Raw genomic sequence first — 27593 nt, 5'->3', positions numbered from 1 at the left:
TGTCTAGATAGGAGTAAGGGTTGGAACTGCTTTCATTATAACTGTGTTTGAAGTGTTTTTACTATATTTTGCTAGAGTGATTTCAACTTATGTGTGTTTTATAAATAAATAACTATATACTTTTGAAACCAAGCTCTGGTCAGTGTTTGCTTGTGCTATTGTGTCTGAGTACATATTGTGTATACTTTGCATACTGCCTAACTCTTCTTGAGGGAAGTCTGACTGCTCAGCCACAGCTACCAGGTAAATCTGGGTGGTGCAGACTGCTACCAAGTGGGTTTACTGCTATACCTGTAGTCTTAAATCTTTTGCAGTGTTCCCCAAGGGAACTGCACAGGTTTCTGCCTAACAGTCCTTCCTAGGGTAAGGTGACTTTAGAAAAGAACATTGTTGGATTGAACAACATATCGGGTAGTGAAGGGGTAAGACTATGAACAGAATATAGTAGAGGTGAGTTGGATGGTAGTGTGGATTGGAGAGTGGGGTTTGCAAGGGTGCCTTCCATTGCTAGAAGGTAGAGTCTGAGCCTAGTTTTGAAGAGTTGCACTGATGAGATGGCTTTGATGGCACAGGGAGAGCATTCCAGTGAAGTGGGGCAAGTAGTGAAAAGGTGCGAAAAAGAGTGAAGGCACTTGGCTGGGGACTGCTAAGTTGTTCAGAGACAAGAAGATGAGAATTGAAGTGGGAGAGATGCATTCAGAGAGGGTAGTGGGATGAAGAACAGATAGATTTTATAGACAAGTAGCAGTAATGTAAAGAGACTGATTTTGCATCGAGCGCTATCCAGCATGCTAACAGTAGGAAGAAGTGGGTCATTTAAAAGGGTGCATGTCACAAAGCTGATGACATTTTTGAAGGGAACAAGCCTAGAGCGGTAGACACGCTTGCACAGTAGCCTACTTTGCTGAGCATAAGAGTAAAGGAAAGGGTTATAGTGTGTGAGGTGTGGGTGGATTTTATAAAAGTTTAGGAGGTTGAGTCTGGCTGCAGTAGCCGTGATGAACTGGTAGAGTTTCAGGTCACTGTCAAAGGAAACCCTAAATATGCAAGTCATAGGTGAGGGTGTGAAAAGGTCTGGAAGAAAGATGTGAAAGGGAAGAGTGGGGTTGGAGTTGGAAACTGGGAGAAAGAGAGCTTCTGTCTTTGAAAAGTGTAGCATGAGGCAGCCTAGATCCATCCTGTGGCAGATGGCAGTTAGGCAGCTAGTTATACCTTTGAAGACTGCAGGTGTGATGCAGGGGAAGAAGAATAGCCTATTACCAGTGAAAGGTGATGGCTAGGTCCAAAGGAGGAAATCAATTTGCAGATGGAGGAGGAATATGGGGTAAAGGGGAATGGGCCTACGACTGACCCTTGAGGAATACCCACGGGCACGGGTTTCCGGGTGAAGGCTTTGGAGTCCCATGAGATGAGGAAAGAAAGGCCAGAGAGATAAGAGGATGCGCAGTCACGTACCGCATCCTTGAAGTCAAGAGAGATAGAGTTTGAATGGAGGGACGATCCCTCCATTCAAACTCAAAGACAGTGGACAGGTTAAGAAGGATGAGAATGGCAGAGAGGTATCAGTGGTGGCCATTGGTGAGAGAACTGATAAAGTGTCAGAGCACAGTCTTGGGGTGTCTGGACAGGAAGCCAGATTGGAGGAGGTCAGCAAGCAGGGATAGTTGACTATGCAGTTGAGGATTTTAGAGCAGCAAGGAAGGAGAGAGACAGGTCTGGGGTATGAGGGGTGGCTGGGGTCAACACTTGTGTTCTTAACAAGGTATGCCTGTGGCCGTTTTGTAAAAGGTTGGGAAGATACCAGTTGAGAGAGAGGTTGAATAAGGTGGGAATGTGGGTGGAGGGGACATGAACAAGTGTTCCATCTTACTCAGAGTGTGGTTGGAATAAGGCTCAATTGACCTATTCCTTCCACCAATGGGTCAGAGAAAATAAAATATAATCGATCCAGGAGTATTTGTTCCCACTAAACCAAGTGTACCGGGACAAGGCGTCCATATAATCATTTATATACAGTTGATAGAGATAATTTATCTTAATGATGTTATGTTAGGAACATTTATAAAGCGCAACTTTAACCCCAAAGGGCATCATGGTGCTAAGCCAAAAGATACAGGCTGACAAGCGGAAACACAAGGTGCGCCAAAGGTTTAGGTTGCAAAAAGCGAGGTTTTAATGGCACACCGAAAGAAGAAGTGATCTTAAGTGAGACTGAGAGACATGGGAAGAGAGTTCCACAGCCGGGCTGCTGCCACTGACAAAGAGCGATCCCCCCCATGCGAACACACCTGACGCGAGGCACAGCAATACAAGCCGCTTTGGCTGATCTTAGAGAGCTTGGTGGAACATAACGGCAGAATGTCTCCTACAGATACTCCAGACCAGCTTTGTAAAAGGCACGGTGCACAATACGCAGTGCCTTCAATTTGACCCGACTAGCCACCGGGAGCCAGTGAAGCAATTGGAGGATGCCATAGGCTGAGGTGTAGCGAGAGGCTCCCGTTGCCAGCTGTAAGAGGATTCAATTCAACACTACAGCTAAGTCAACACCTAGTCTAGAATACTGAATAAAAACTTTTATTGATATATCTTTATGTCCAGTTCATGCGTTCTGGATGACTACCCCTATATAACACCCATCTCTTGGAATCCCCCTGAGCCAAGAAGTAGTTCTGTTCTGCAAGTTTAAAAGGTTTATTTGATAATTTAAACAATAGATATATATATCACACTTTATAATAATTAATAATTGGATATCACACTTAATCTGAGAAATAATCAATAATGGATAGTCTGGCACTAGCACACTTGTGAATAGGAACAGAAGAATAAGGTGTTAGAGAATACGTTATATAAGTTCAGATGGATGTAATGTTGAATGAAAAGGCAATACAGAAAATACTCAATATGATTTCAACAAAACAATGTAATCACTTTTCTCTGGCAATCCCCTCCCCCCTTTATGCAATGCAAGGAAATGGAAGGAAAACACACAGTTCTCAGAAATGCAATAAAATGTAATTCAGTTCACCCCAGCAAGCTTAGACTACAGAAGTTTGAAACACAGGCCCAAAATGCTTTTATATGTGCTGGCAATGAAGTGGAAAATATGCTAAAATGCTTTTAATTCCCTCTAGTGGTTCAGGGTGAGTGGTGTCAAGTTAAAATTAGTCCAGGCTCACTCTAGCAATGATTCAGGGATGGTTCTTAAGAGGCAAACACATTTTTAGCAAGGAAAGCAAGGAAGCTGCTGTTTTCACACGTGGAGAAATTTGCAAATCGCGGTAAAATTCGCGAGTGCGTTTTTCGCGATTGCGGCAAAAGTAAAGGGAATAAGACAAACGGTCACGGAGATATGAGCGATATGGTAAAGGTCGTTTTTCAGATTTGAAATTTTAAAAGTTCAAAGTGACAAGTGACAGCTAGCAGCTAGAAATGACAGGTGACAGTTTTGCAAAATGACAGGTGACAGTTAGCAGGCAGTTCTACTTAGTTAAAATAATATAATTCAATCTATTTTAATCTAAGAGATTGGTTCTGCACAGTTATGCTAGGTACTCACAATATATTTTTGAAATAAATGGGCCTCGCCACAGATCTGGTCAACAGGTTTTCTTCACTCGCCATGGACGGTCTCTGCGCACAGCGTCTGGGTCAGCTCTCTAGTTCGGCGAACAACGGTCTGGGTCAGCTCTGCTCTGCCTCTGGGTACAGCACTGCTTCTGGATCTTTCTGCACAGCTTTCTCTGGACCCAGCGCTGATCTGCACGGCTCCTGGATGCTGCTCTCGCTGTTAGGTTTGCTGGATGCTGAGGCCCACTGAGAAGAGTTCTCAGTTTGTGGGTTTAGGCCCTTGCTTTGAGTTCTGAATCAAGTTCTTTGGAGTTTTAAAGTCTAAGTGTGGAATCTAGTATCTTCTGGATGTTGTGTGGTCCGGCAGAGCGCATTGCAGCAAATGGAATTGACTGTCTCTATCTGTCCTGACTGTCTGCTTTTATGTGTTTTGAAAATGGGTGGAGAGGCTAGCTTCCTAGGCCCTACCCCTCTCCACTTGTCATTGGCCACTTCATCCTCTTCCCCTTGATTGGGGGAACGAAATGAAGTGTCATCATGATGAGGTCTGTTTATGGTACAGAGAACCCACCCCTGTCAACTTTACACACAATCTATATTTGCTCAAAAAGACATATTTCATAGCTACACAGTGGTTTGAAATTACATGCACCCATCACATATCACATGAGATATACCCTGTCCAAATCTGCTCTTCATGAGAGCTTGCATTGAGAAATGGCAACATATTTCACTTTTTGGTCAGGTTACCAATATCAGATTCTTACTCAAATTTACCCAAATGTGTGCAAGGCATGCAGGCATTAATTGATGAAGTATCAGACTTTTCACATGCAGAAATTTTAAGTAATACCCTCTTAACTGCTAGTTTGCCCCCAGATCATGCCACCGGTTCTAAAAACCTCTTAAAATGTGGGCAGAAAAATCACAAGAATTATGGTATCATTTAAATAATTATGACAAGTCCGTACTATGAGTTATTCATCTTTTTCTAAAACCATATTCTGGCTACAGGGGTGTGGTTTCCCAAGTCACATGGTGTAGAAACCAGTTTGTCCAGTTTCTGCCAGGCTCAGAGGCCCTGTCCCTCCCAGCTTCTGCCAAGAGGAAGCTGTTTTACGGTCCCCCAATAAACCATCTGCCTGGGCCCTGGAAGGCCCATTGTTCAAGAGGAAGCCATTTATGGCCACTTCAATAAACCCTCTGCCTGGGTCCTATGTTTAGTCTCTAGCAGTCCCTTGGTAATTCAATCAGAGAAGTGTCATATCCCTTTTGGTGGGAACAGCAAAAGGCAGCTAGGCCTGGGAACTGCTGTGGATCCAGTTTCACTCCAATTGGGGGGAAGGTGTCAAGCAGAATCCAGTTCCTTAAGCCAGGCCCCAGCTAATGTCACTTTTAGTTACCCAGTTTTCTGCATTCAAATAAAACTAACCATTTTTACATATGCAGCTAGAATGCTGATTCTAAGTTTAAAACTATGACATTTAAACAATTGCAACCTATGTGACACTCAAAAGTAGGTCACTCATTTCTTTTAAACATTTAGATTTTTAGTGTCTTTCAGTCCAAATTTACTTAAACTGCTGAAATCCACAGCTCAGCCAGTCTTGTTATAAACCTTCAAGTCACTTCAGAAATACTTTACATTGTATCCACCTCTCAGTAAGTCTTTCTTTGGCCTGCTTTGGGTTCATTTATTCAGTTTTACACAAAAAAAAAGTCTGGTGTTGTTTTAAACCGCCGGCTTTCTGATAGTGGTGAGTACTGGTAATGCACCCATTTTTGGGATTTAAGAAACTGAATTCCCCACAATTCTAGGTTGCTTTTGGCAATCAGCATTGCCATTCCCAATGGTTTCAGACTACTGTGTGGGTAGTCCAATGGTGGTTTTAGGCAGTGCCCTTCTGTGCCCATAACATCGGCAAAAATGAGTGGCAGCCTATTCTTCATGCACTTCCCTGTGCATTTTCTGGGAAGCTCTGGCCATCATGATGTTTTCCATGTCAGTACTGCACAGTTTTGAGGTAGGGCTCGGATGCATGGATAAAAACATCTCACAAGCCGCCCTCTTGCGATGGCCATTCTGTTTCACTGATGGGACTCGCAAGACCTGGGATGTTTCCTCATCTTCTTCCAATAGATGGCACAGTTCAGCATCTTTTCCTCCATCCGGTCGGATCGATCGGTTCTCCTCGCCGGTCCTGATGGGAGTATTGGGCGGTACACTGGGCCCCTTGCGTCTCTGCTCCCGGTCTCCGGATCGTCCTCCTTGGCCCGTCTCCAGGTTTTCTTTCTCCTAGGACGACAAAGGAAGAGCGGCAATACCTATTCATGGACATTTCTCCCCCACCATTGATATAGTGGGGTGGCATATAAATGTATAGTCAAAACATATGAACATGCACATTTCTTTTTGCATTCAAAAACAAAAACACCCACATTGAGAAACTCAGAATTTGATAGGTGATATGTAGGATATTTTAAGTTAGAACTGAATTAATCTGAGACAGTACCCTCTAGGATTCCAGAGGATTCCTCCAGTTGTTGCAGAGTGTGCCTGGGATGGCAACACTTCAACTGGTTAATGTGGACCCACTTGTCTTCCCCCTCTGCCAAACCGCCTTTGGGGATGCGGATCTTGTAGGCTACAGGGGAGATTTTGTCTATAATCTCAAAGGGTCCCTTCCATGTAGGCAAACATTTTCGCTGCTTGGCCTGGTTCCTTTGGAAATTGTATAGATAGACCCGGTCCCCCACCTGATATTCCTTCCTGGAAGTCTTCAGGTCATAGTGGGTCTTCATGCTATCAGCTGATAGATTCTAGATTCCGCTGAGCATAAGCAAAAGCATGTTGAAGGTGTTTCCTTAAATTCTCCACATACTTATGAGTTGTGGAGGCATTTATTAGTGTCTGCTCTTGGGTCCTGTAGAGCAAATGCTGCGGAAGCACCATCTTGCGCCCAGTCATCAACTCAAATGGTGACATTTTGGTTGCAGATGAAGGGGTAGATCTGATGGCCATTAGGACCAGAGGTAATCGGATATCCCAACTTGGCCCAGAATCCGCCACAAACTTTTTTAATATGCTTACAATGGTTCGGTTATATCCCTCTACTGCCCCAGAAGAAGCTGGCCGGTAAGCAATATGCAACTTCCTTTTGACCCCCAGTATCTCCCACATCTTTGTCATTACTTCACTGGTGAAGTGGCTACCCCGGGAAAAGATGTGGTTAATCATCAGGGCAGCTGCAGTTTCTGCCTTGCAATTTGGGGCTGGGAGACATTCCACCCGCTTGGTAAACAAGCATGTAACGGTCAACATGTACTTGTTTCCTCTAGACGAGCGAATCACAGGGCCTACAAAGTCGATTTGCAAATCTGACCATGGCAGTGTCATCCCCCGCTTTTGGAGAGGCGCGCGGTGTGTGAGGGACGTCGGCTGAAATTGCGCACACACAAGACACCCCTTCAAGTATTGGTCAAGGTCCTGCCCTATGTGTGGCCAGTATGCAACCTCTCTTAAGATTTCCAGTGTTGTGTGAAACCCCCTATGACCGGCGGTGGCCGCATCATGGGCGTGACTTAACATCAGGCTTCGGAATGAGGTAGGAACCACCCACTGATCGTGGCCAGCTTTGGATTTCCTTACCAGCAAACCGTCTTGGATTCGGAACATTTTTGGACATTTCATCAACACTCTTAGGTCCTCTTTCCCAATATAATCGGTATCCGTCAGGGGAAAGTTCTCAGGGTCCTCAAGGTATTGGTAAAACTTACCAATAATTGGATCCCCCTTCTGAGCGGTAATCAAATCAGCATCAGGGGTCTCCTTACTCCATTGTGCAATTGAAAGGTCGTTGTGAGCATTTGTCTGGGACCTAGTGATAGCAGTGTCCTGGATTTCCCCCAACAGGGACTCAATCTCAATTAGATCCCCTTGGATGGCCCCGGTTTTGGCCAGCTGATCAGCTAAGTCATTTCCAGTTTTGTCTGGTCCCTCTACTTTGGAATGACCCTTGATCTTTTTCCAATAGATGGTCATCTCATTCGAGGTGACCAGATCATCAATGTTTTGGATCAACTTCCCATGTTTCAAGGGTTTGTTGTTAGCACATAACATGCCTCTGGTTTTCCAATTAACCAGGTGCTCCACGAACCCGTTCCGTACATAATCCGAATCTGTGATTATGACCAGTTCGTGGAGTTGATGCTGGACAGCAGTGAGGATGGCCTGATGCACAGCCATCAATTCTGCCACCTGACTACTTCGGGGACCAATTTTGTATCCAGCGGAGGGTTCTGGGGACTCATTCACCCATGCATTCTCTACGCCGGCCACCAGTTCTTTCTCCCCGTCGTTGTCAACATGGTAAGAGCATCCATCCACATATACAGTGGGCATTCCCTCACACTTGTCTTCTTCAAAGACTTTGTGGGGGGAATTAAGGTATGCCTCCATGTTGTCCTTTATTTTTAGACTTTCGTCCTCGAGACAGTTTTCTCTGGCACAATCATGCAAGTCAGCCAGACCTTGCGCGAGGGGACTCTTGTTTTGGCCATATCTGACCTCCAGAGGAAAGCCTTGCTTTGACAGAATCCATGAAGTAATTCGGGAATTACTCACATTTCCGGCCCGGATTCTGTCACTTTGGAGGTATTGCAGAGGCTGGTGTGGAGTCTCCACTATGATGTGTTCCCCCTGGATGAACGGGCGGTAATTCTTCAATGCCCACACCGTTGCCAGGAGTGCCTTCTCACAATCGTTGAATTTTTCCTCCACAGAGGATAAAGTTTTGCTCGCATAGGAGATTACTTTATTGACCTTGTCATGCTTTTGGTATAATACTGCCGTCAAGCACATATTAGAGAACCCTGTCTCCAGGAAGAACTCCTTGTTTCTGACAGGGTAAGCTAGGCAAGGCGCTTGTGAGAGGCTTCTTTTGAGTTGTCTTACTGCCTCGGCTTGTTCTGGACCCCATTCCCACTTGACCCCCCCTTCAGGAGATGAATCAGGGGTCTGGTGATCTCTGCGTAGCCCTCAATGAACTTTCTGCTGTAATTAGTCAGTCCAAGGAGGCTCCTTAGTTCCCGCAGAGTTGTGGGGTCTTTCAGTTTCTGAAGTGCTTCCACTTTCTTTTCCTGGGGACAGAGACCCTGAGGAGTAATCTCATGCCCCAAGAAATTAACACGGGTTCTACACCACTGTGCTTTCTGAAAGGAAAGTTTTGCTCCGGCGGCCCTCAACTGCGTCAGAACATAACGGATCTCCGCTATGTGTTCCTCCACAGATGAACTTTTGATGAGGACATCTACATAAGCCAGGTTACCCCTCGCACCCAGGTCGGGCATGGCCTTATGTAGGAAAATATTGAACTCATTACCGGAGTTAAGGTATCCGAAGGGAGTCCGGGTCCATGTATACTGCTGGCCCCCAAAGGTAAAAGCCAGCTTGTATTGGTCCTCCCTCCTGACCGGCACGGTCCAGTATCCATTGGTCAGGTCTATTGCAGTGAATACCTGTGTCCCCTGGATCTGGGCCAGCTCTTGGTCAATGTAGGGCAGAGGCCATCGGGAAGTATGGACCCGTTTGTTGAGCTCCCTGAGGTCAGCGCAGAGTCTCCACTGGCCGTTTGGCTTTAATATTCCCAGCACCGGATTATTGAAGGTGCGATGGACGGGACGGATTATTCCCCTGGACTCAAGGTTCTTAATTATTTCAGTAAGGGACTCCATGGATGCGAGAGGCAAACGATATTGCTTCACAAACACTGGAGTCATGCCCGGGTCCGTGGGGATTGTTGTTGTGTGGATGTTGGTGCGACCACAGTCATATGAGTCTACCGCAAAGAGATCTTGGAAATCCAAGAAGACTTGTTTCAACTTTTGCTTCTGTTCCAGAGTCACACAGGCATCAGCTAGGTTGACTCTCTCTTCCACCATCTGCCTGAAGCCTGGAAAGACTTCTGGTTTGGCTATCTCAGCGGCCTCCTCCAGCTGGGTGGAGAAGTCCCTGGTCAGAGTGCTGATTTGGACTGGAGGCTTCAGGTGGGAAAGGCAGCCCTCATGGACCTGGAAAATCACCTCATCCCTCCTGAAGTCACAAGTCACATCTTCCTTACCATAAGGGCAAGAAGTGTACACCAGGAAGTTCCCCCCATGCCGGGTAAAAATCCTGTCTGGTGTTGTATTGCCCTCACTGTCACTGTCAAAACAGTCCTTGGGGATTGGTCCTAACAGTTCATTACCTAAATCAATGAAAAAATGTCGGTCATCAACCGCCATTCCAATAATGGTGCCTGCGGCTAGAGTAATACTCTTTAAGTCGCTGTTATCCACCTCTATTAGAATGGTGTCATGTTCTATGTTGACTAATGGAGTTGGGTTTACCCCCAACCCTTGCTGTTGGAGAGAAGCGTTTAGATGTATGTAAGCATCAGGGTTTTTCAAATGTTGTCCTCTTTTAGCTTTCACTTCCAGGGAGAATTGTCGGGTCCTTTCTGGGATGGTGACTTCCTCTTTGATCTGAATTTCAACTGCATAAGGTAGCAATTGAGCTGACCTAAATGCTTTTTCTGGATCATCAAAGCCGATGGGATTATCCGCTAATCGGGACCAAGTTTTGAAGTTTATTAGGTCCAAACTAATGGCAAAGCGATTGAGAATGTCACTGCCTAAGTAAAAAGCGGCAGTGACGTCTCGCACGACCCAACAATTGTGGACTATGCTCTTGTTGCCAATGGAGATTTTAGGCATACACCTGCTTGGCAGGAGATGTTTGGAATTGGGTGCTTCCAGGTCCATTTCCCATTTGTCTATCAGTTTGAATGTGGGAATGGCTGGATCATTTGGGAGTTGGCGGAACATGGCTTCGCTGATGAAGCTCTTACCGTTGTTCACACACACTCGAGCGAGAACAGAGTCCTTCCCATCATTTAACTGGACAGGGATGAACAACTGCTCTCCAATTTGCTGAATATCAGCCAGGCTCTGAGCTGATTTCACATCTTTCTGGACTATAGGAGTGGGAGTTTCTGATTGTGGATTAGTATAGAATTTCAGAGTGTTTCCTTCCAGCGTGGAATACCACTTTAGACTGGAAGGAAGGTTGATTTTCAGAAATAGAGAGGACCCTCCATCACCAGTCTGTTGTCCTACTGCTATTACCGTCACGTCTGGAATTTGGCTATTCTGAAAGTGAAATTCTACTTGGTCAGATTTTTGTTCAACCATGTGGCAGGTGCCGTTTAAACTAACATGGTTGACACTCTGTTTTAATTTTATTGGTCGGCTAGTCTGGGTCCAGAGGACCTTGTTTACGCAATCTATTAAGGGTGACAACCTCCTCAGGAGGTCATTCCCCAGTAAACAAGGGGTGCCCTCTGGAGTCACTACTATGACCGGGTGTTTCACCTTGTGTCGCCCGATCTTAATATCCAAGTCTGCAGTCCCCTCAACGGGAATTTCCTTCCCGTCAAAGTTCTGCAGTTGTCCAGGAAGAGAGGTGAGAGGAATTCGGTAATTCTCTCCCCTTCCTGCATTCAGTTCGTCAAAGGCCCTTCTGGACAGAAGGGTAGCTTGAGATCCAGTGTCCACCAGTGCCAAAATTGTACCCTGCCCCTGTACTTGTACCGGGGCATAATATCTTCCCTCCTTCTCCTCAAGGGGGCACAGATAATGCACATTTTTGGACAACTGGTGGGCTAACTTTCTGGTTTTGGACATTGCTAGCGAAGAGATTTGGGCAGAATTCTGTGGAGAACCTTGGGAATCTGAAAGAAAAAGTTGGCAACTGGAGATAAGAGCCATTGTGGGTTCCCCTGGTTCCGGTTCTAGGCCGCCCCGCCCTTTTTGGAGGCAGTCATCAGAATGGGTTTGAACCAGGGGATTTCGGTATTGTGGGTTCTGGGATGAGATGATGGGCGGCGGTAGCTCAGTCTCCATATCTCCCCAGTCTGAATTGACATCCCTTGGGACCCATTTTTCCTTGGGAGGAGTTCCCCCATCTCTGAAGGAGAAGATCCTTTCCCCAGGATCCTCTGGGGATCCCTCTCCTTCAAATTGGAAGATCTGTATTTCTTCCACAAAACGGGTCTGTTTGGGTCCTTTGTTTCTCCTACCCGCCCTCTGCTCCTTGGGAGGCAGGCTTTCAGGGGCAGGAGATTTTGTTTCCGGTTCTGGTTTTCCAGGGGCTGTTTACAAGTTGGGAAGGAAGCTTCCTCCAAGGCTTTACACCCCACTACCCCTTGTGCCTCCTCCCTGGGAACCGGTGTGTTATCGGGGTGCTGCCCCCGTCATTGTTCTGGAGCACCAGGTCCAGAGTTTGGGGCATTCTGCGGTGGCACGCTCATCTGAGGGTTCTGTTGAGCCCTCAGTATGTGACCCAGATCCCGTGCCATATTTTGGACCTGGCGCTCTAACTGGGAAACCCGCTCAGGCTGATACGGGGCTCTATTTTCTCCCCTGGGCTGATCCCGGGAAGGGTAGCTATCCCTTCTCTGTTAGTACCCCTGGTTGGGAAGATTTTGGTACCCCTCCACCCTTGGCCTCCCCTCTCCCGGATTAGGTTGTCTGGGCTCAGGGAATTGGGGAAAGAAGGATGGATGATTTTGGGCCTGGAAGTTGGGTGGATACCTGGGGAAAAAGTTCTGCCCAGGATTTGGAGAATTTCTGCCCTCCGGTGGGAAGTTAGGAGGGAAGTTCCCTGGGTTAGGTGCTTGGCTGGATCCCCCCCCTTGGGCTGGAGGAGTCCACACATAACCCAGGATGGGTCGATTTCCCTTGTAACGGGGACTTACATAATCAGGAGAGCGAGGGACCCCATTTGTGGGGCTGCCTCCTTGGCTCCCTGTCTGTGACTGGCCCAAGGACCTTCTGGGCCTAGCATTATTAGGTGCAGGTAGGTTTTTAGGCCCCCCCATCTCCAAATCCAAAACGGGGGCAACCTTTACCTCTGCCACTTTGGCAGCAGCAGGGGTGCTGTTGGTTTTGGGGTTTTTAGGCTGGTTTTTGTTTTCCACTGGTTTCTGCACCTCGTAGATGCGGGTGGCTTGTTCAATGACCCATTCTAAAGATCTTTTCTCATGAAAATCTCTCACGAACTAGGTCATTATGTATTTGGGCAAGGCATGGAAAAAAGTATTAACAAATTCTCTGCTGTCTGTGCGCACCCTTCTGGTGGTCTGCGCAAAGGCACGTTTCAGTTTTTGCATGAATTCTTGTGGGGCCTGATCCTCCCCACATTGCAAATTGTAGGCTGCCTTGCGAGCCTCTTGAGGATTTCTGTGAACAGAAAAATGTTTCAAGATGGCTGCCTTATAGGTGGACCATCTTAAATGAGTTTGGTCCTCCAGCCCCGCAAAGAAACTGGAGTATTCTGGTGAGAATGTCCATTTGACGTACTGGATGCAGCTACTGCTGTCCTTCAAATGGAAAGTCTCCATCATTTGCTCATAGAGCTCCAAGTGTTCCCATACGGAATACTTGGCGTTCTTATGATAAGGCGTGATAACACTCCTTATTGCCTTTATTTGCTTCAATGGGTCCTTAAGCAAGGCCCTTTTTGCCTTATTGGCCTTTTTGGTTATGGTAACCCTGGTCCATTCATCCTCTGACTCAGAGGCACTGCTCCCAGAGGTTCCTGTCTGATCTTCCAGGTTTTCCCAGATTCTGCGAGCCTGGGAATGGCTGGCAGAATGTGGGGACCTGGTCTCCTGTGTCCTGCGCCGTTCAGAGGAGTCTTCAGATTCCTCTTTGCTGCCAGGATTTGATGGGTACCCCCCCACTGACCTAACTGGGCAGAGGTTTTCAGGATGCCCTTAATGGGCCTATTCTCCTGGGGTTCCCCACTAAATTGCACTGTGCTTGGGTGCCCATACCCGGATGACCGCCCATCCATTCCTGGGAGGTACTGTCCTATGAGCCCCATGCTTCGGGCTGGATAGTAATCTGCCTTCCCTGTGGCCCGGTGCTCATGCGCGCCAGGGGACATGGGGGTAGCAGAGTCCAGGGACTGAGAGAGATAAAGGCCTCTGGTACTAGGGCTCCTGAGGTTATGCTCAGGAGTTTCCCTTTCCCAGCGAACCTGGTCTCTATCCGCCCCTGCTCCCTGTTGCAATGCAAGAGCCTGTGCCTTCAGTTCCTCAGTTAAGGCCTTACTAGACTCTATCAGTCTCTCCTGTATCGCTACCTGTTGTTGGAGCCTATCATTGTGCTGACAGAGAGCCTCATTCTCTCTCTGCGTTTCCTGATTGGTCCTGGAGCACTGGGCCAGTTTTTGCTGCAGGAGGGTTACCTCCGGAGCTGTGTCCCTATTGGCCTGCTCCTGTCTTGCCAGAGCCTCCTCCACTCTCCTGGTGTGCTCTAGCAAGTCCTGGTGTCTTTTTGGAGGTCACCCAGTCCCTGGTGGGCCAGGTGATTTTCTTCCATTTTTCTCCTTAAGTGGCAGACTTCCTGTCCTAAGGTGTCCCTTTCCTGACCAAGAGCTTGAATTTGTGACGCCAGGTCTTCCCTTTGCCTTTGGAAGGCACCAGCTTTCTGGCGCTCCTGATCAAACTCTGCCTGGGTATCCAGGTCTTTCAGGATCAGTTTATTGCTCTCTTCTTTCTCTCTGTCTAGTTGGATTTGCAGGGTGGCTACCTGCTCTGTGCATGCCCTGTTGAAATTGATCTGTTGCTCCAGCTTTTTCTGGCTCTGCAGTAGGGAGTCCAAACTGTCTTGGTGTTCCTTCTGCAAAGCCAGAATTCTGGTATCCTGGTCAGCCTTTTCCTGTTGCAGGATATCCATATCCTTCTTTATTTTAATGATGTGCTGTCTACTCTCATTTTCTGACTCCTGGCTCCCCTGCAGCCTCTGCTCAGAAGAGACCAGGTCAGATTGGACCTTCTCTAACACCATCTGTCGCTTATTCGCCAGATCTTGGCTTTCAGTACATTTATCCTGCATGTCTCCCATATATAGGTACAGGTATGCCGCTATCCTAACCATCTTGTCTTGTTCATCCTTAGCTTTAGGAGCCATGTATAGTTCACTCAGGGCCACATGTAAGGGACCCTGATCTCTCCATATATCTGACCCTGTTTCAGTGACCTGTTGCGTGATGGCCTGCAACCAGACCATGCGGTCCTGGTGAGTCCACTCACCTCTCACAAATAACTTATGTAAGAAGTGCTCTCTGGCTATTTTCATGTCTACTAAGGTCGTCATTCTAGAGATTTGAGTTCCTTCCTGACTTACAGAAGTTTGTATTTTATTTTTGCAAAACAGACCTTTTCCAGCGTTCCTTTGAGGAGTGCTTTACAGCGTAACACAGCGTGGTGATCCGACCGGATATGTGTATCTGGTCAGCTGGCACGCTGTATTAATCTGCACAAATGGTAGATCTAACCCAAACGTCCCGCTCGAGCCCCCAATTTGTAAGAGGATTCAATTCAACACTACAGCTAAGTCAACACCTAGTCTAGAATACTGAATAAAAACCCTTATTGATATATCTTTATGTCCAGTTCATGCGTTCTGGATGACTACCCCTATATAACACCCCTCTCTTGGAATCCCCCTGACCCCACTGAGCCAAGAAGTAGTTCTGTTTTGCAAGTTTAAAAGGTTTATTTGATAATTTAAACAATAGATATATATATCACACTTTATAATAATTAATAATTGGATATCACACTTAATCTGAGCAATAATCAATAATGGATAGTCTGGCACTAGCACACTTGTGAATAGGAACAGAAGAATAAGGTGGTAGATAATACTTTATATAAGTTCAGATGGATGTAATGTTGAATGAAAATGCAATACAGAAAATACTCAATATGATTTCAACAAATCAATGTAATCACTTTTCTCTGGCAATCCCCTCCCCCCTTTATGCAATGCAAGGAAATGGAAGGAAAACACACAGTTCTCAGAAATGCAATCAAATGTAATTCAGTTCACCCCAGCAAGCTTAGACTACAGAAGTTTGAAACACAGGCCCAAAATGCTTTTATATGTGCTGGCAATGAAGTGAAAAATATGCTAAAATGCTTTTAATTCCCTCTAGAGGTTCAGGGTGAGTGGTGTCAAGTTAAAATTAGTCCAGGCTCACTCTAGCAATGATTCAGGGATGGTTCTTAAGGGGCAAACGAATTTTTAGCAAGGAAAGCAAGGAAGCTGCTGTTTTCGCACGTGGAGAAATTTGCAAATCGCGGTAAAATTTGCAAGTGCGTTTTTCGCGATTGCGGCAAAAGTATAGGGAATAGGAATGCGGTTCTAGGTTCGTTAAAAAGACAAGATTCCCAGCTTTCAGAGGAAAGTTACTGCAAGTCTCTAAGACAAACGGTCATGGAGATATGAGCGATATGGTAAAGGTCGTTTTTTAGATTTGAAATTTTAAAAGTTCAAAGTGACAAGTGACAGCTAGCAGCTAGAAATGACAGGTGACAGTTTTGCAAAATGAAAGGTGACAGTTAGCAGGTAGTTCTACTTAGATTAAAATAGATTGAATTATATTATTTTAACTAAGAGATTGGTTCTGCACAGTTCTGCTAGGTACTCACAATATATTTTTTAAATAAATGGGCCTCGCCACGGATCTGGTCAACAGGTTTTCTTCACTCGCCACGGATGGTCTCTGCGCACAGTGTCTGGGTCAGCTCTCTAGTTCTGCGAACAACGGTCTGGGTCAGCTCTGCTCTGCCTCTGGGTACAGCACTGCATCTGGATCTTTCTGCACAGCTTTCTCTGGACCCAGCGCTGATCTGCACGGCTCCTGGATGCTGCTCTCGCTGTTAGGTTTGCTGGATGCTGAGGCCCACTGAGAAGAGTTCTCAGTTTGTGGGTTTAGGCCCTTGCTTTGAGTTCTGAATCAAGTTCTTTGGAGTTTTAAAGTCTAAGTGTGGAATCTAGTATCTTCTGAATGTTGTGTGGTCCGGCAGAGCGCGTTGCAGCAAATGGAATTGACTGTCTCTATCTGTCCTGACGGTCTGCTTTTATGTGTTTTGAAAATGGGTGGAGAGGCTAGCTTCCTAGGCCCTACCCCTCTCCACTTGTCATTGGCCACTTCATCCTCTTCCCCTTGATTGGGGGAATGAAATGAAGTGTCATCATGATGAGGTCTGTTTATGGTACAGAGAACCCACACCTGTCAACTTTACACACAATCTATATTTGCTCAAAAAGACATATTTCATAGCTACACAGTGGTTTGAAATTACATGCACCCATCACATATCACATGAGATATACCCTGTCCCAATCTGCTCTTCCTGAGAGCTTGCATTGAGAAATGGCAACATATTTCACTTTTTGGTCAGGTTACCAATATCAGATTCTTACTCAAATTTACCCAAATGTGTGCAAGGCATGCAGGCATTAATTGATGAAGTATCAGACTTTTCACATGCAGACATTTTAAGTAATACCCTCTTAACTGATAGTTTGCCCCCAGATCATGCCACCGGTTCTAAAAACCTTTTAAAATGTGGGCAGAAAAATCACAAGAATTATGGTATCATTTAAATAATTATGACAAGTCTGTACTATGAGTTATTCATCTTTTTCTAAAACCATATTCTGGCTACAGGGGTGTGGTTTCCCAAGTCACATGGTGTAGAAACCAGTTTGTCCAGTTTCTGCCAGGCTCAGAGGCCCTGTCCCTCCCAGCTTCTGCCAAGAGGAAGCTGTTGTACGGTCCCCCAATAAACCATCTGCCTGGGCCCTGGAAGGCCCATTGTTCAAGAGGAAGCCATTTATGGCCACTTCAATAAACCCTCTGCCTGGGTCCTATGTTTAGTCTCTAGCAGTCCCTTGGTAATTCAATCAGAGAAGTGTCATATCCCTTTTGGTGGGAACAGCAAAAGGCAGCTAGGCCTGGGAACTGCTGTGGATCCAGTTTCACTCCAATTGGGGGGAAGTTGTCAAGCAGAATCCAGTTCCTTAAGCCAGGCCCCAGCTAATGTCACTTTTAGTTACCCAGTTTTCTGCATTCAAATAAAACTAACCATTTTTACATATGCAGCTAGAATGCTGATTCTAAGTTTAAAACTATGACATTTAAACAATTGCAACCTATGTGACACTCAAAAGTAGGTCACTCATTTCTTTTAAACATTTAGATGTTTAGTGTCTTTCAGTCCAAATTTACTTAAACTGCTGAAATCCACAGCTCAGCCAGTCTTGTTATAAACCTTCAAGTCACTTCAGAAATACTTTACATTGTATCCACCTCTCAGTAAGTCTTTCTTTGGCCTGCTTTGGGTTCATCTATTCAGTTTTACACAAAAAAAAGAGTCTGGTGTTGTTTTAAACCGCCGGCTTTCTGATAGTGGTGAGTACTGGTAATGCACCCATTTTTGGGGTTTAAGAAACTGAATTCCCCACAATTCTAGGTTGCTTTTGGCAATCAGCATTGCCATTCCCAATGGTTTCAGACTACTGTGTGGGTAGTCCAATGGTGGTTTTAGGCAGTGCCCTTCTGTGCCCATAACATCGGCAAAAATGAGTGGCAGCCTATTCTTCATGCACTTCCCTGTGCATTTTCTGGGAAGCTCTGGCCATCATGATGTTTTCCATGTCAGTACTGCACAGTTTTGAGGTAGGGCTCGGATGCATGGATAAAAACATCCCACACAGCTGGGCAGCAGAGTTCTGCAAAAGCTGCAGACGATGCAAGAGGTTAGCCGGCTGGGCCAAATAAAGGGTGTTGCAATAATCAAGTGTAACAGCAAACAGTGTGGACACGACCATAGAACAGAGCCCCTATGGGAGAAAAGGAAGAACTTTCCACAAGGTATGAAGTTTAAAGTAAACCCCTTGACCGACAGTGTTGACTTGTGGGAGCATAGGAAGTGAAGCTAAGAGCTAACCCCCAGGTTTTTAACTACTGCAGAGGGTTGCGGTAACAAGCCCAATTCAAACAGCTAAAAAGTGTTGTACTACAGTGACGCTACAGGATGGGCCCCGACAATCAAGACCTCAGTCTTATCACCGTAAAGTCGGATACAATTTTGACCCATTCAAGCAGAGATTGCAGAAAGGCAGATACAACAGCACTCAGCCACAGAAGGCAGTGCCACATCCAAGCGCATAAGGATCTGGGTGTCATCAGCGTAGGAATAACACTGAGAAGGGGGGACAGAGCAGAGCCCTAGGGGTCCCCACAGGTTAAAGGAAGAGGAGTAGAACTGAAAGGGAAGAGAAAGACTGACTGAAAACGGTCAACAAGAAAAGAAGAAAACCAAACAAGGACCCGGCCAGCGATCACCACAGAGGCAAATCTCTGGACCAAGATGGAATGGTCAATGGTGTCAAATGCTGCAGCCAGATCAAGGAGGATCAAAATACTGGTACGCCCCTGATCGACAATCTGCGCCACATCGTCAGTAACAGATACCAAAACAGATTATATGCCTCGACCCGGTCGGAGTCCAGATTGGAAAGGATCCAGACAGTGAGAGCTCTGCAGAAAGGCGCGAAGAGGAGGAGTGACCAGAGATTCGACCAGTTTCATAAGAAAAGAAAATGAAGAATAGCCAATGATACAATTCATTGGTATCCTCCTCCCCGGGCTGTAAGATCCCTGCCCCAAATGTATTCGTTAGAAATGTATTAGACTTCAATTCCTGTTTTCTCTTGTTTTTAAATCTCTGATAGTTCAAATCCCCCACATTCAAGTATGATCCTACAGGGTTTACAAGATTCCAGCAGTCGAGTAACATCTCCAATTCTTCAATAATCTTAATTGTGTGAGCATTATTTGGAAGATAATAAACATGTATAATACAAATATTCTGGCTTATTTTCATTCACCACAATATAGTGTGGCTGCCAATAAATGTTGACCTTTCAGTGTAGAACAGTATTCAGATAAGACCAGATGGTTTTTGGCACCCAACATTAATCCCCCAAATGGTCTACGCTTGTTTTTCTCTAAAGCCTTCCTATATATAACAGAGTAGCCGTCCAGGGCAAAATCATTGAGCATACAAGGCAGTACGAACACCATTTGAAACAAATTAATGATCGCCTCTAGTGTTCCATGATATTATGCCCAATTTACCATCAATTTCCCTGTTTTGTCAATCCACTTCTTCGCAATTCTTATACTGTGGAGCTAAGCCCTCATAGTGTGGAATATTTTACTTGTCCATAGTTAAGCCAGCTACAATTTTTTGTACAATTCTCTTTACTAAATTGTCAATGTCAACTACCATGTATTTGCACTTTCTGTTCAATTCCTTTTCCTTCTTTCAACTGGTTTAGTTTGTCTTTCATCTAATCTTGTGAGTACATACCCCATATCTCCAAATATATTAGAGTATGAGTGTATGAGCACCAAGATAATTGGAGAAACTAGATGTATTATACACCAATTGGCTTCTATTGGTGTCGGAGGAATATTTACCGTGTATTTCCTTACTTTGTATCACATTTAGATTGGGAACTTGATGTAATAATTCTAATACATTATTTCTATTCAAAAAGGGACTATGAGTTGTTGCATACTTATCTAAGCTTGTGATGTTTGTAGTCCTACTCATTGCAGAACAAAGGATATCTTTTACACCCAGCACATAAGGTGCAATGCTTTTACTAATCAGTGTGGATGATTTCTCTATTGTCCACAACTGATTCTTCCCAGTCCTCTTCAAACAATATGTTATCTATATCAACCATCTCAATTGGGAGAAGTGTGAAAAGTGAACCATTTTATGATTGTCCCTTGTTTACTATCTTTGTTGTTATTCTTTCTCCTTGCCCTAGATCTCGTATTCTGACGTTGGCATTCTTTTACAATAGTATAGTGGTCATCAGTCTCAACACAAGCTTATATATCAGACGCACTAACTGTCAGCGACAGTGCCCTTCTAGATTTTGCTTGGTTTTACTAGAGTTCCTTGTGCCCCTTGCCGAGGGGTTGTCCCTATTTATAATGCTTGCAGCTGCTTCTTTATTCAACATCACCACCCTGGTTGAGTCATACTGCAGCGCAAGTATAGTATCATCCTCATTCTAGCCCATTTCCTGTGATTCAACTATGCTAAAAGCGCCTTCCATTAATTTGGCACTAGTTCTTCCCCAGATGTTTGCATGTTGATTTGTGTTGCCATATGTAGGACCGCATCCACCAATTTACCCACACCCTCCTTTAATGATTGCTGTTCTCTATTGATAGTGTTACAGAGGGCAAATAGTGCCTTTAATATTCTTACATACTCTGGTTCCGATGCATCCTCCTAATCTGATACATCGGAAGAAGAGTAAGAATCATCATCAATGTGCGAGGACGTGTAGGCGTTTGCTGCAATTCTAGCCAAATCAGGCGATCTCTCTAAGTTGGTTTGGGATAATTGGGGTAATGTCATCTTTATTTCTTGCTTCATCATGCCATTCTCATTACTTCCAGTAGTAACACTCTTGAGATGAAGGCACAGATTGAGCAATTAATTATTGTCAATGGGGTCCGACTCTGAGAGCACAGTCACTTCACTTCCTTCCACATGAATCAATGCCCGATTTATAGTAATTTGTATAAGTTTGGATGGTTGGGCGTTCAGTGGCTTAAGATAAGTTATTTTATCTTGGGCCAAGTGGGGATCCCCTCTTCTGTCCCAAACCGCCTCAATCACTCCAACAGGCCACCCCTATTGTTTGCAATTCTTGCCCATTTACCCAGCAGTTTTCTTTTTTAATAATTCCCTTTTTTCCTTCAACCTTGTTTCTAGAGCCTCTACAGGCCATTTTTATAGAGCTGCATAGTTGATATTTATTGCTGCCTGCCGGCATGAGGATGTACAATCACCCTGTCCCAAAAACTACAGCAGTTCTCGTTCAATATCACAGGCCCGTTCCACCAGGGGCTGATAATCTTCATCAGGATGACACAGTAATCCTAGAACTCAGTTATTAATAAGCATAGAATTACCAGTTAGGATATGCATATGAACAACCACCGACCACTCGACAGCCTAACAGCACTCGATGGTACACGCGCTGGTGTGCGTGCACGGCTGCTTTTAAAGAAAATTGTCAGTCAGTGGGAATGGTCTGAATTGTAGTACGAGATTAGGCAAAAATACAGCAGCTATTTATGAGTTGAAAAACGAGTCTGAGTCGCCACACATTGATCATCGCAGTAGCAAAGTCCAGCAGCCTACCAGCACTCAGTGGTGCACTGGACTGCACTTTCCAAAGTAGGCCCAAAGTAGGTGAAACTCCTGTCCACCCACTTGATGTTCAGCTCTCCAAACTGGGCCCTATGACAAAAAGGACCAAAAAGACTACCCTCATGGACACATACTACTATGGCCAGTACGATCTTAGTTCTAGATACAATTGCTGGCCACCTTACCATAAAATAGCTCACGTGAAAGCATCTCAAAGTAGCATTTTGTTTCATACACATTACTCATACCATTTTTATGCATATTAGAAAGATGATGTTCTATACAATTAGGCTTAGTGCAGGACAGATGAAATGATGTATGCAGAAAAGTTATAGCATTTCCAATGTTTATGAATGAATAAAATAGCAAAGAAAGTCACCAAACAGTACCATAGTCCTTAAGTAGGTTAATGGTGGGTCGTCCAGCTGACCTCGAGTGAACGTTTCTAGGGAAAAGGAAGTCAAAGCTACAAGTTACTTTACATGTACTCGAGGAACTAAACCACAAACAATATTTGTAAAAAAAGACCATACCTGCAATTAAGGTCTTGTAGATTGTAGTTTCTATGCTATACAGTCAATATGATTCATAAAAATAAACATGGATGCATGACACAGTAGTATGTATATGCACCAAGACAAATTATTTACTATACCATTTCATCCAAGTAAAGATTGCCAACAATTGACACTGCAGTTAATTCGACCACCACACTTTACTGTTCCATTACAAAATATTTATTTGTTTATAATGCGCTGGAGCCCGCAGGCATCAGGATGCAGAAGAAAAAGAGAAGTAGTCAAGGTCAAGTACAGGAGCAGATCGATTCAATGAGTTCATTCAAAAAGTACTGTTTTCAAACATTTCCTAAACGTTGCATGGTTGCTATCCGCCCACAGGTCTTTAGGGAGATTATTCCATACTCGTGCTGCCTGTGACTGGAAGGACTTACCAAACCCTTTCGCCCGTTTACTCTTCGGGCCAACCAGGCATATGGAATCGCTAGATCTAGTCGTTCTGGGCTAGAAACACTAATGGAATCTTTTAAGTACCTCAGTGCTTGACCGTTAATGACATTTATGCACCATTGTAAGTCAGGGCCGAGTACAATATTGTATGTTTATAAAGCCTCTGCATTTGCATACTAAGGCAACAGCTGACACTTCCTTCTTTTATTCCCAAAATGTTATGTTGTCTATTTTTATACTGGGTGAATCCCCATCATAGTGGTCTTAAAACACCAAGACCTTGTCCGTGAGTGAGCGATTTGTAACCTCGACCAGGATGTCAACCAGACCGTGGTCTGTGGTATGATAGGGAAAGAGCAAGCCAGGGGAAAGATGGGGAACACAACAGTCAGACTAGAGTCACAATGACATGGAGAGGTATAGAAGAGGGTGAATGATTGTGGTTGCAGGGATGTATGTAAAAGTAGTGAGTATTTAGTTAATAGTTAGGTGCAGAAAAAAGCAACAAAAGCTTTCCTTATTGGCAGTTTCCCTTTACTTGTCCTGGTAATATTGTTTACATCGAGTTACGGATGTGTGATTGCCTTGAGAGGGGCTCAAGAATTCCAATGACTTGTTGGTTCTAACATAAGTGTTCAAATTGCTGCCAGAGGAGAGTTCTGAGATCTGGCGATACCTTGGCCACTAGAAAAAAATGTCAGGGCCAACAGTTGGCTGGGTGCTGAATGCATGTTGAGGGGGACACAAAAGTAAAATGAGACAAAGAAGCTTCCCAGCCTGAGTCATGGTGGGATTGTCGTGGGTATGGGAATGGGAGTGGGTGCCTCAACGCTAAAGAAAGCACTAGCATTTACTTTTTTACACATTTTAAGTTTTGCACTGAAAAAGTCTCTACATGACAACTTTCCCTAATTTCTAAATAAACCTAACATTATTTATAGTTTCAAATTCTACTCCTCCTGCAGGACTTAATAAGATGTAGCTGGTGTCTAAACAATGCTGCATGTGCGAACGACAGATTTTCGTGGATAACTCGAAAATTATAACAGATCTCAACATAAAATGCTCTAACCAGATTTCTAATTTGTTAAAAACTGTCACCTCCCTGAATCTCTGCTTTTTGAAATTTTCTGGGGAGTTACTACATTTGACATTATAATGTTTGTTATCAACGTTTAATATTTATGAGAATGCAATCAATAGAAAGGTATGTTCACTAGCTTTCCCATGATATCTGGGTTATCTTTTTACGACTTACAGTTACTGAGAAAATTAACCAAATCTGATCTTCAATGTAATCTAATGGGAAAATAATTACATATATGCATGTACTTTTTTAATGGCACATTAGGTTTAGCTTCCCCTACTCAACCTGAGCCATAGGCATCTGCTTTCTTTGTTGACTCAGGCTGGTGTAAATCACTTAATTTTCTTGTATAATATAATGGATACTCAAGTGATCTTACCTCACTGTCCAGATGGGTTTCTGGCTTCATGCAACAATCTTGATAGCAGGCCATCCTCCCAGTCTGCCCAGAGAGGGACCACATAAGTTCTTGAATTTTTGGGATTTTACAAAGTACAACTCATTAATGGTGGCCTTTCTGTTGATACAGCCACCCCAATAAATTCCTCTTTTATGCATGCATACAGCTTCATCTGTTGCCCGAAACTTCAAAGCAACAGTCTTTTAGATGGAGAGCCTGGCATATGATGGGGAATGTCACTGAGCCCTAGAAAAGTCTTTACACTCACACAAGCCTTCTGTGCTCTGAATAATAGAAACAGCGTGCTTTCCCATCTTGTCACATTGACTCTTCATGTGATGTATTTTTACCGTCTTACATCATGACATCAATGTTCATATTTATATCCTCATATGTACATTCACTGGACTCTGGCCATGGGAATTTGCTTTCCCATGTGTATATTGTACTTAACTGCAAAAGTGCCAATATCCCATTCCCATTATAATATACCTTTAAAAGATTTAGCCCAGGAAGTTTCACTGGTACACAGTTCCTTTCCGTCCAAGCTGCAAATATCTTTATTTTTCCGTGCTGTGAAAAGTGCCTTCCATTTTTGTTATACCATAGTGAAAAGGTAGACTTCTGATTTTAGCTATTTGTCATTAATTTTGCATGGTCCATTTTGTACTTTCAATGTAAAACAGCATTTTATTGTGGTTTTCAATCTGCAGAAGGCCCACATTTACATGGCTTCTCTGCTTTATAAAAGGATACAGGGTTATCATGTTTTGCAAATTGAAAATGAAATGCTGGGCTTTTTGTTTGTCAGTCAAATCTTGTCCTGTATTTTGCGGCATAGTTTGGGCCTAACTTGGCCTTTTAGTTCATTTGATTCTGCTACCATTAAACCCCACAGAATGTCGGGGAATGATGAAATTCAGTGGGCTCTACCACAGGTGATCGTCCCCATGAGGTCCTCCCGCACTATACCACTTCAAGGGGGACTATTGGGTAAGGCCAGACCTCCCAAGCCTCTTGGGAAAGGGCTGTCCCCTGGGGAGAAGGGATTATGCCTTGTGAATCGTCACGTATCCAGGTGATGGGAATCAAGCACAGGTCCCAATAATAGCCTTCAAAAGTGTATTGAAGGCCCACACCATCCCCAAACATTGCCAAGCAACATGCAACCACAACCAGATGTGAACTACTGCATCCACAACGTGTTGCTGATCATTGAGCTGTAGCATCATGCAAGGCCATTGCATAGAAGGATACAGGTTGCACAAAGACGGAGGAGATGTGTGCTGCAGAGACCAGCCATACCACGTGTCCGTTCGTCCCCCTGGGCACTGACTGATGGTTAATTCGTCTCACGGTATCATCTGAACCGGAACACAACAGCAGACCGGCTGACCCTGATAGAGGCAGATCTCCAGAGCGCCATACACATCAGAACTGCAATCCCACCCCTGCTGAATTTGCTGTCTGTCATCCACGTCTGCCCATGGGCTCATTCCAGCAGGGCATGTTCCTGCCAACATTCTCAAAAGTGCTGGATGCGCTCATGAGGCATGCCCATCGACATCTCGCTGCCCACCACCCAGGCCCAGGTGCATGCCAAAAAGTAATGATCTATGCCATCACCCATTTCCCCAATGTCATTCCAGAACTTGACTGCACACATCTGGCAATGGTGCGCACATATGGCAATGATGCCCCCAAGGCAGTGGAGCTTGCATACCGGAATCGTAAACGGTACCATTCCATGAGCATCCAGATGACCTGTGATACGGATTTGGTATCAGCCACTGCTGTGCACGACTCCCAGGATCCACACATGATTCCATGGTCCTGAGGAACAGCAACCTCCCTACATATATGGCTACACACTAAGAACAGTGTACCTTGGCATATGTGAGCAAACTACATGTCCCATAAACCATATACCATGTGGCACTAAATAGCCCTTTCCCCTAATCCAGTTAACGTTGGCCACAGAGACAACTGAGCACATACTCATACTCCTGCCTGTGCCCACTCACAGCCACTACAACCCCTCCACCCCTGTGCAGTACATTGAGTCAGCCCTACACACATTAGCCCACAAAGGCCACCAGCACAAATGATTGGAATGTGCATTTTGAAGCAAAACAGTAATGTTGAACACACTCCTTCCCACCTGTTGTCAGTGACGTAGGCTATCTGCTGTTACCGTGGTTAGTGACACCGGTGAGGAACCATGGTACGCCGCAGGAGACGAGGCACACACAAGGACCAGTACATACTGTGATGAATCAGAGATGATTCCCACAGAGAACCTGGCCTGGGACCCTCTCCATGTGCCCAGGGAAAGGTAGACGCTTCCTATCCTGACCCTGGGTGTGGTGTTCTGCAGGAGGATCACATGATCATATGTGGGGGGAGAACAGGTCAGGAAGAAAGGGATGATACCTTTACCAACTTTCCCAGATACCCAACATTATTAACGACCTATTTTAAAATGGAAATCGTAGAAGAAAAAGTTGATTGTAACATTGGGGACTTCAAGTCCCACAATGCCAAAAGTACTGAGATGAAGAAGAGGGGTACAGGGGCCATGAACTGCAGGTTGCAGAAGGGACGTAGTTTGGGGGTCGCAGTTGTGACCCCTGAGGTCTCCCTTGCTAACCCGAATTTTTGAATTTTACAGAACAGCTTTTTTTTGGTAAAAGGAAACTCCTGGGCTGTGGCCAGTGCTATGTGGCTCTTTGTGGAGTGGCTGGCTTTCTTGTTCAGGCTTTTCTTTAAAAATAAAAAAACATCCAAAAGTTTAACAATATGAGCAGTGACCCTAAATAAGAAGGAATAGGAATAACATATAATTTATCTTTCTGGAATTCTATACAATTGCTACACTCATTACAGGTTTATTTCAGGTACACTTCAGGGGGTGAGTCACTGATTTACTCTGTTATTAAACACCTCAAATTCACAATGCAGACACAAACTTCCAAAAATCATTTAAAGTACGGTAAGCATCCATTTCGGACTACGTATTTTGCTTTTCTCAAGATACAATTATAGCATGTTTTTTTCTGCCGTTGTCTCTGTTATGATTATCACAAGACATTCCATCTCGGTGTCCTCGGTCACTTGACAAAATCCTTGTGCCTAAAAGCTTGTGTACAGTGTAGAAATGTTTGACCATAGCACACAAAGTGGCCCTTGATTTCACTGTGACACAATTCATGCTTTGTTGTAATGTGTCGGTCTTTCTGATCTCCCTGGCATGCTGTTCAAGATGTTTGCTTGAAAGTATGAGGTAATAAGTGCCCAGTGTACGTGATGCTGTGTGAGCGCGCTGCTTACCCTCACAATGATATGTATTTTACCAACCTCTGAAGCCTGAAAAGTAGATCCATGCAGGCTTGGCATGTGGCCAACTTTGCACCAGA

The 27593-nt window shown here is 44.7% G+C and overlaps 1 protein-coding gene across 3 annotated transcripts in view; it reads right to left on the bottom strand.

The window, feature by feature from the left end:
• The window catches only part of TATDN3 (TatD DNase domain containing 3), a 481102-nt gene that overhangs the window by 100283 nt on the left and 353226 nt on the right, over nucleotides 1-27593 (bottom strand). For all 3 annotated transcript variants that reach the window (XM_069608538.1, XM_069608539.1, XM_069608537.1), the window contains exon 7: nucleotides 22112-22167. In XM_069608538.1, the coding sequence (XP_069464639.1) occupies nucleotides 22112-22167 (56 nt within the window). The remainder of the gene's footprint in view (nucleotides 1-22111; nucleotides 22168-27593) is intronic.

This window comes from Ambystoma mexicanum, chromosome 4q, assembly GCF_040938575.1.
Source record: "Ambystoma mexicanum isolate Mex_15411 chromosome 4q, UKY_AmexF1_1, whole genome shotgun sequence".
Lineage (NCBI taxonomy): Eukaryota > Metazoa > Chordata > Amphibia > Caudata > Ambystomatidae > Ambystoma > Ambystoma mexicanum.
This window is presented reverse-complemented; position numbering and strand designations above follow the sequence as displayed.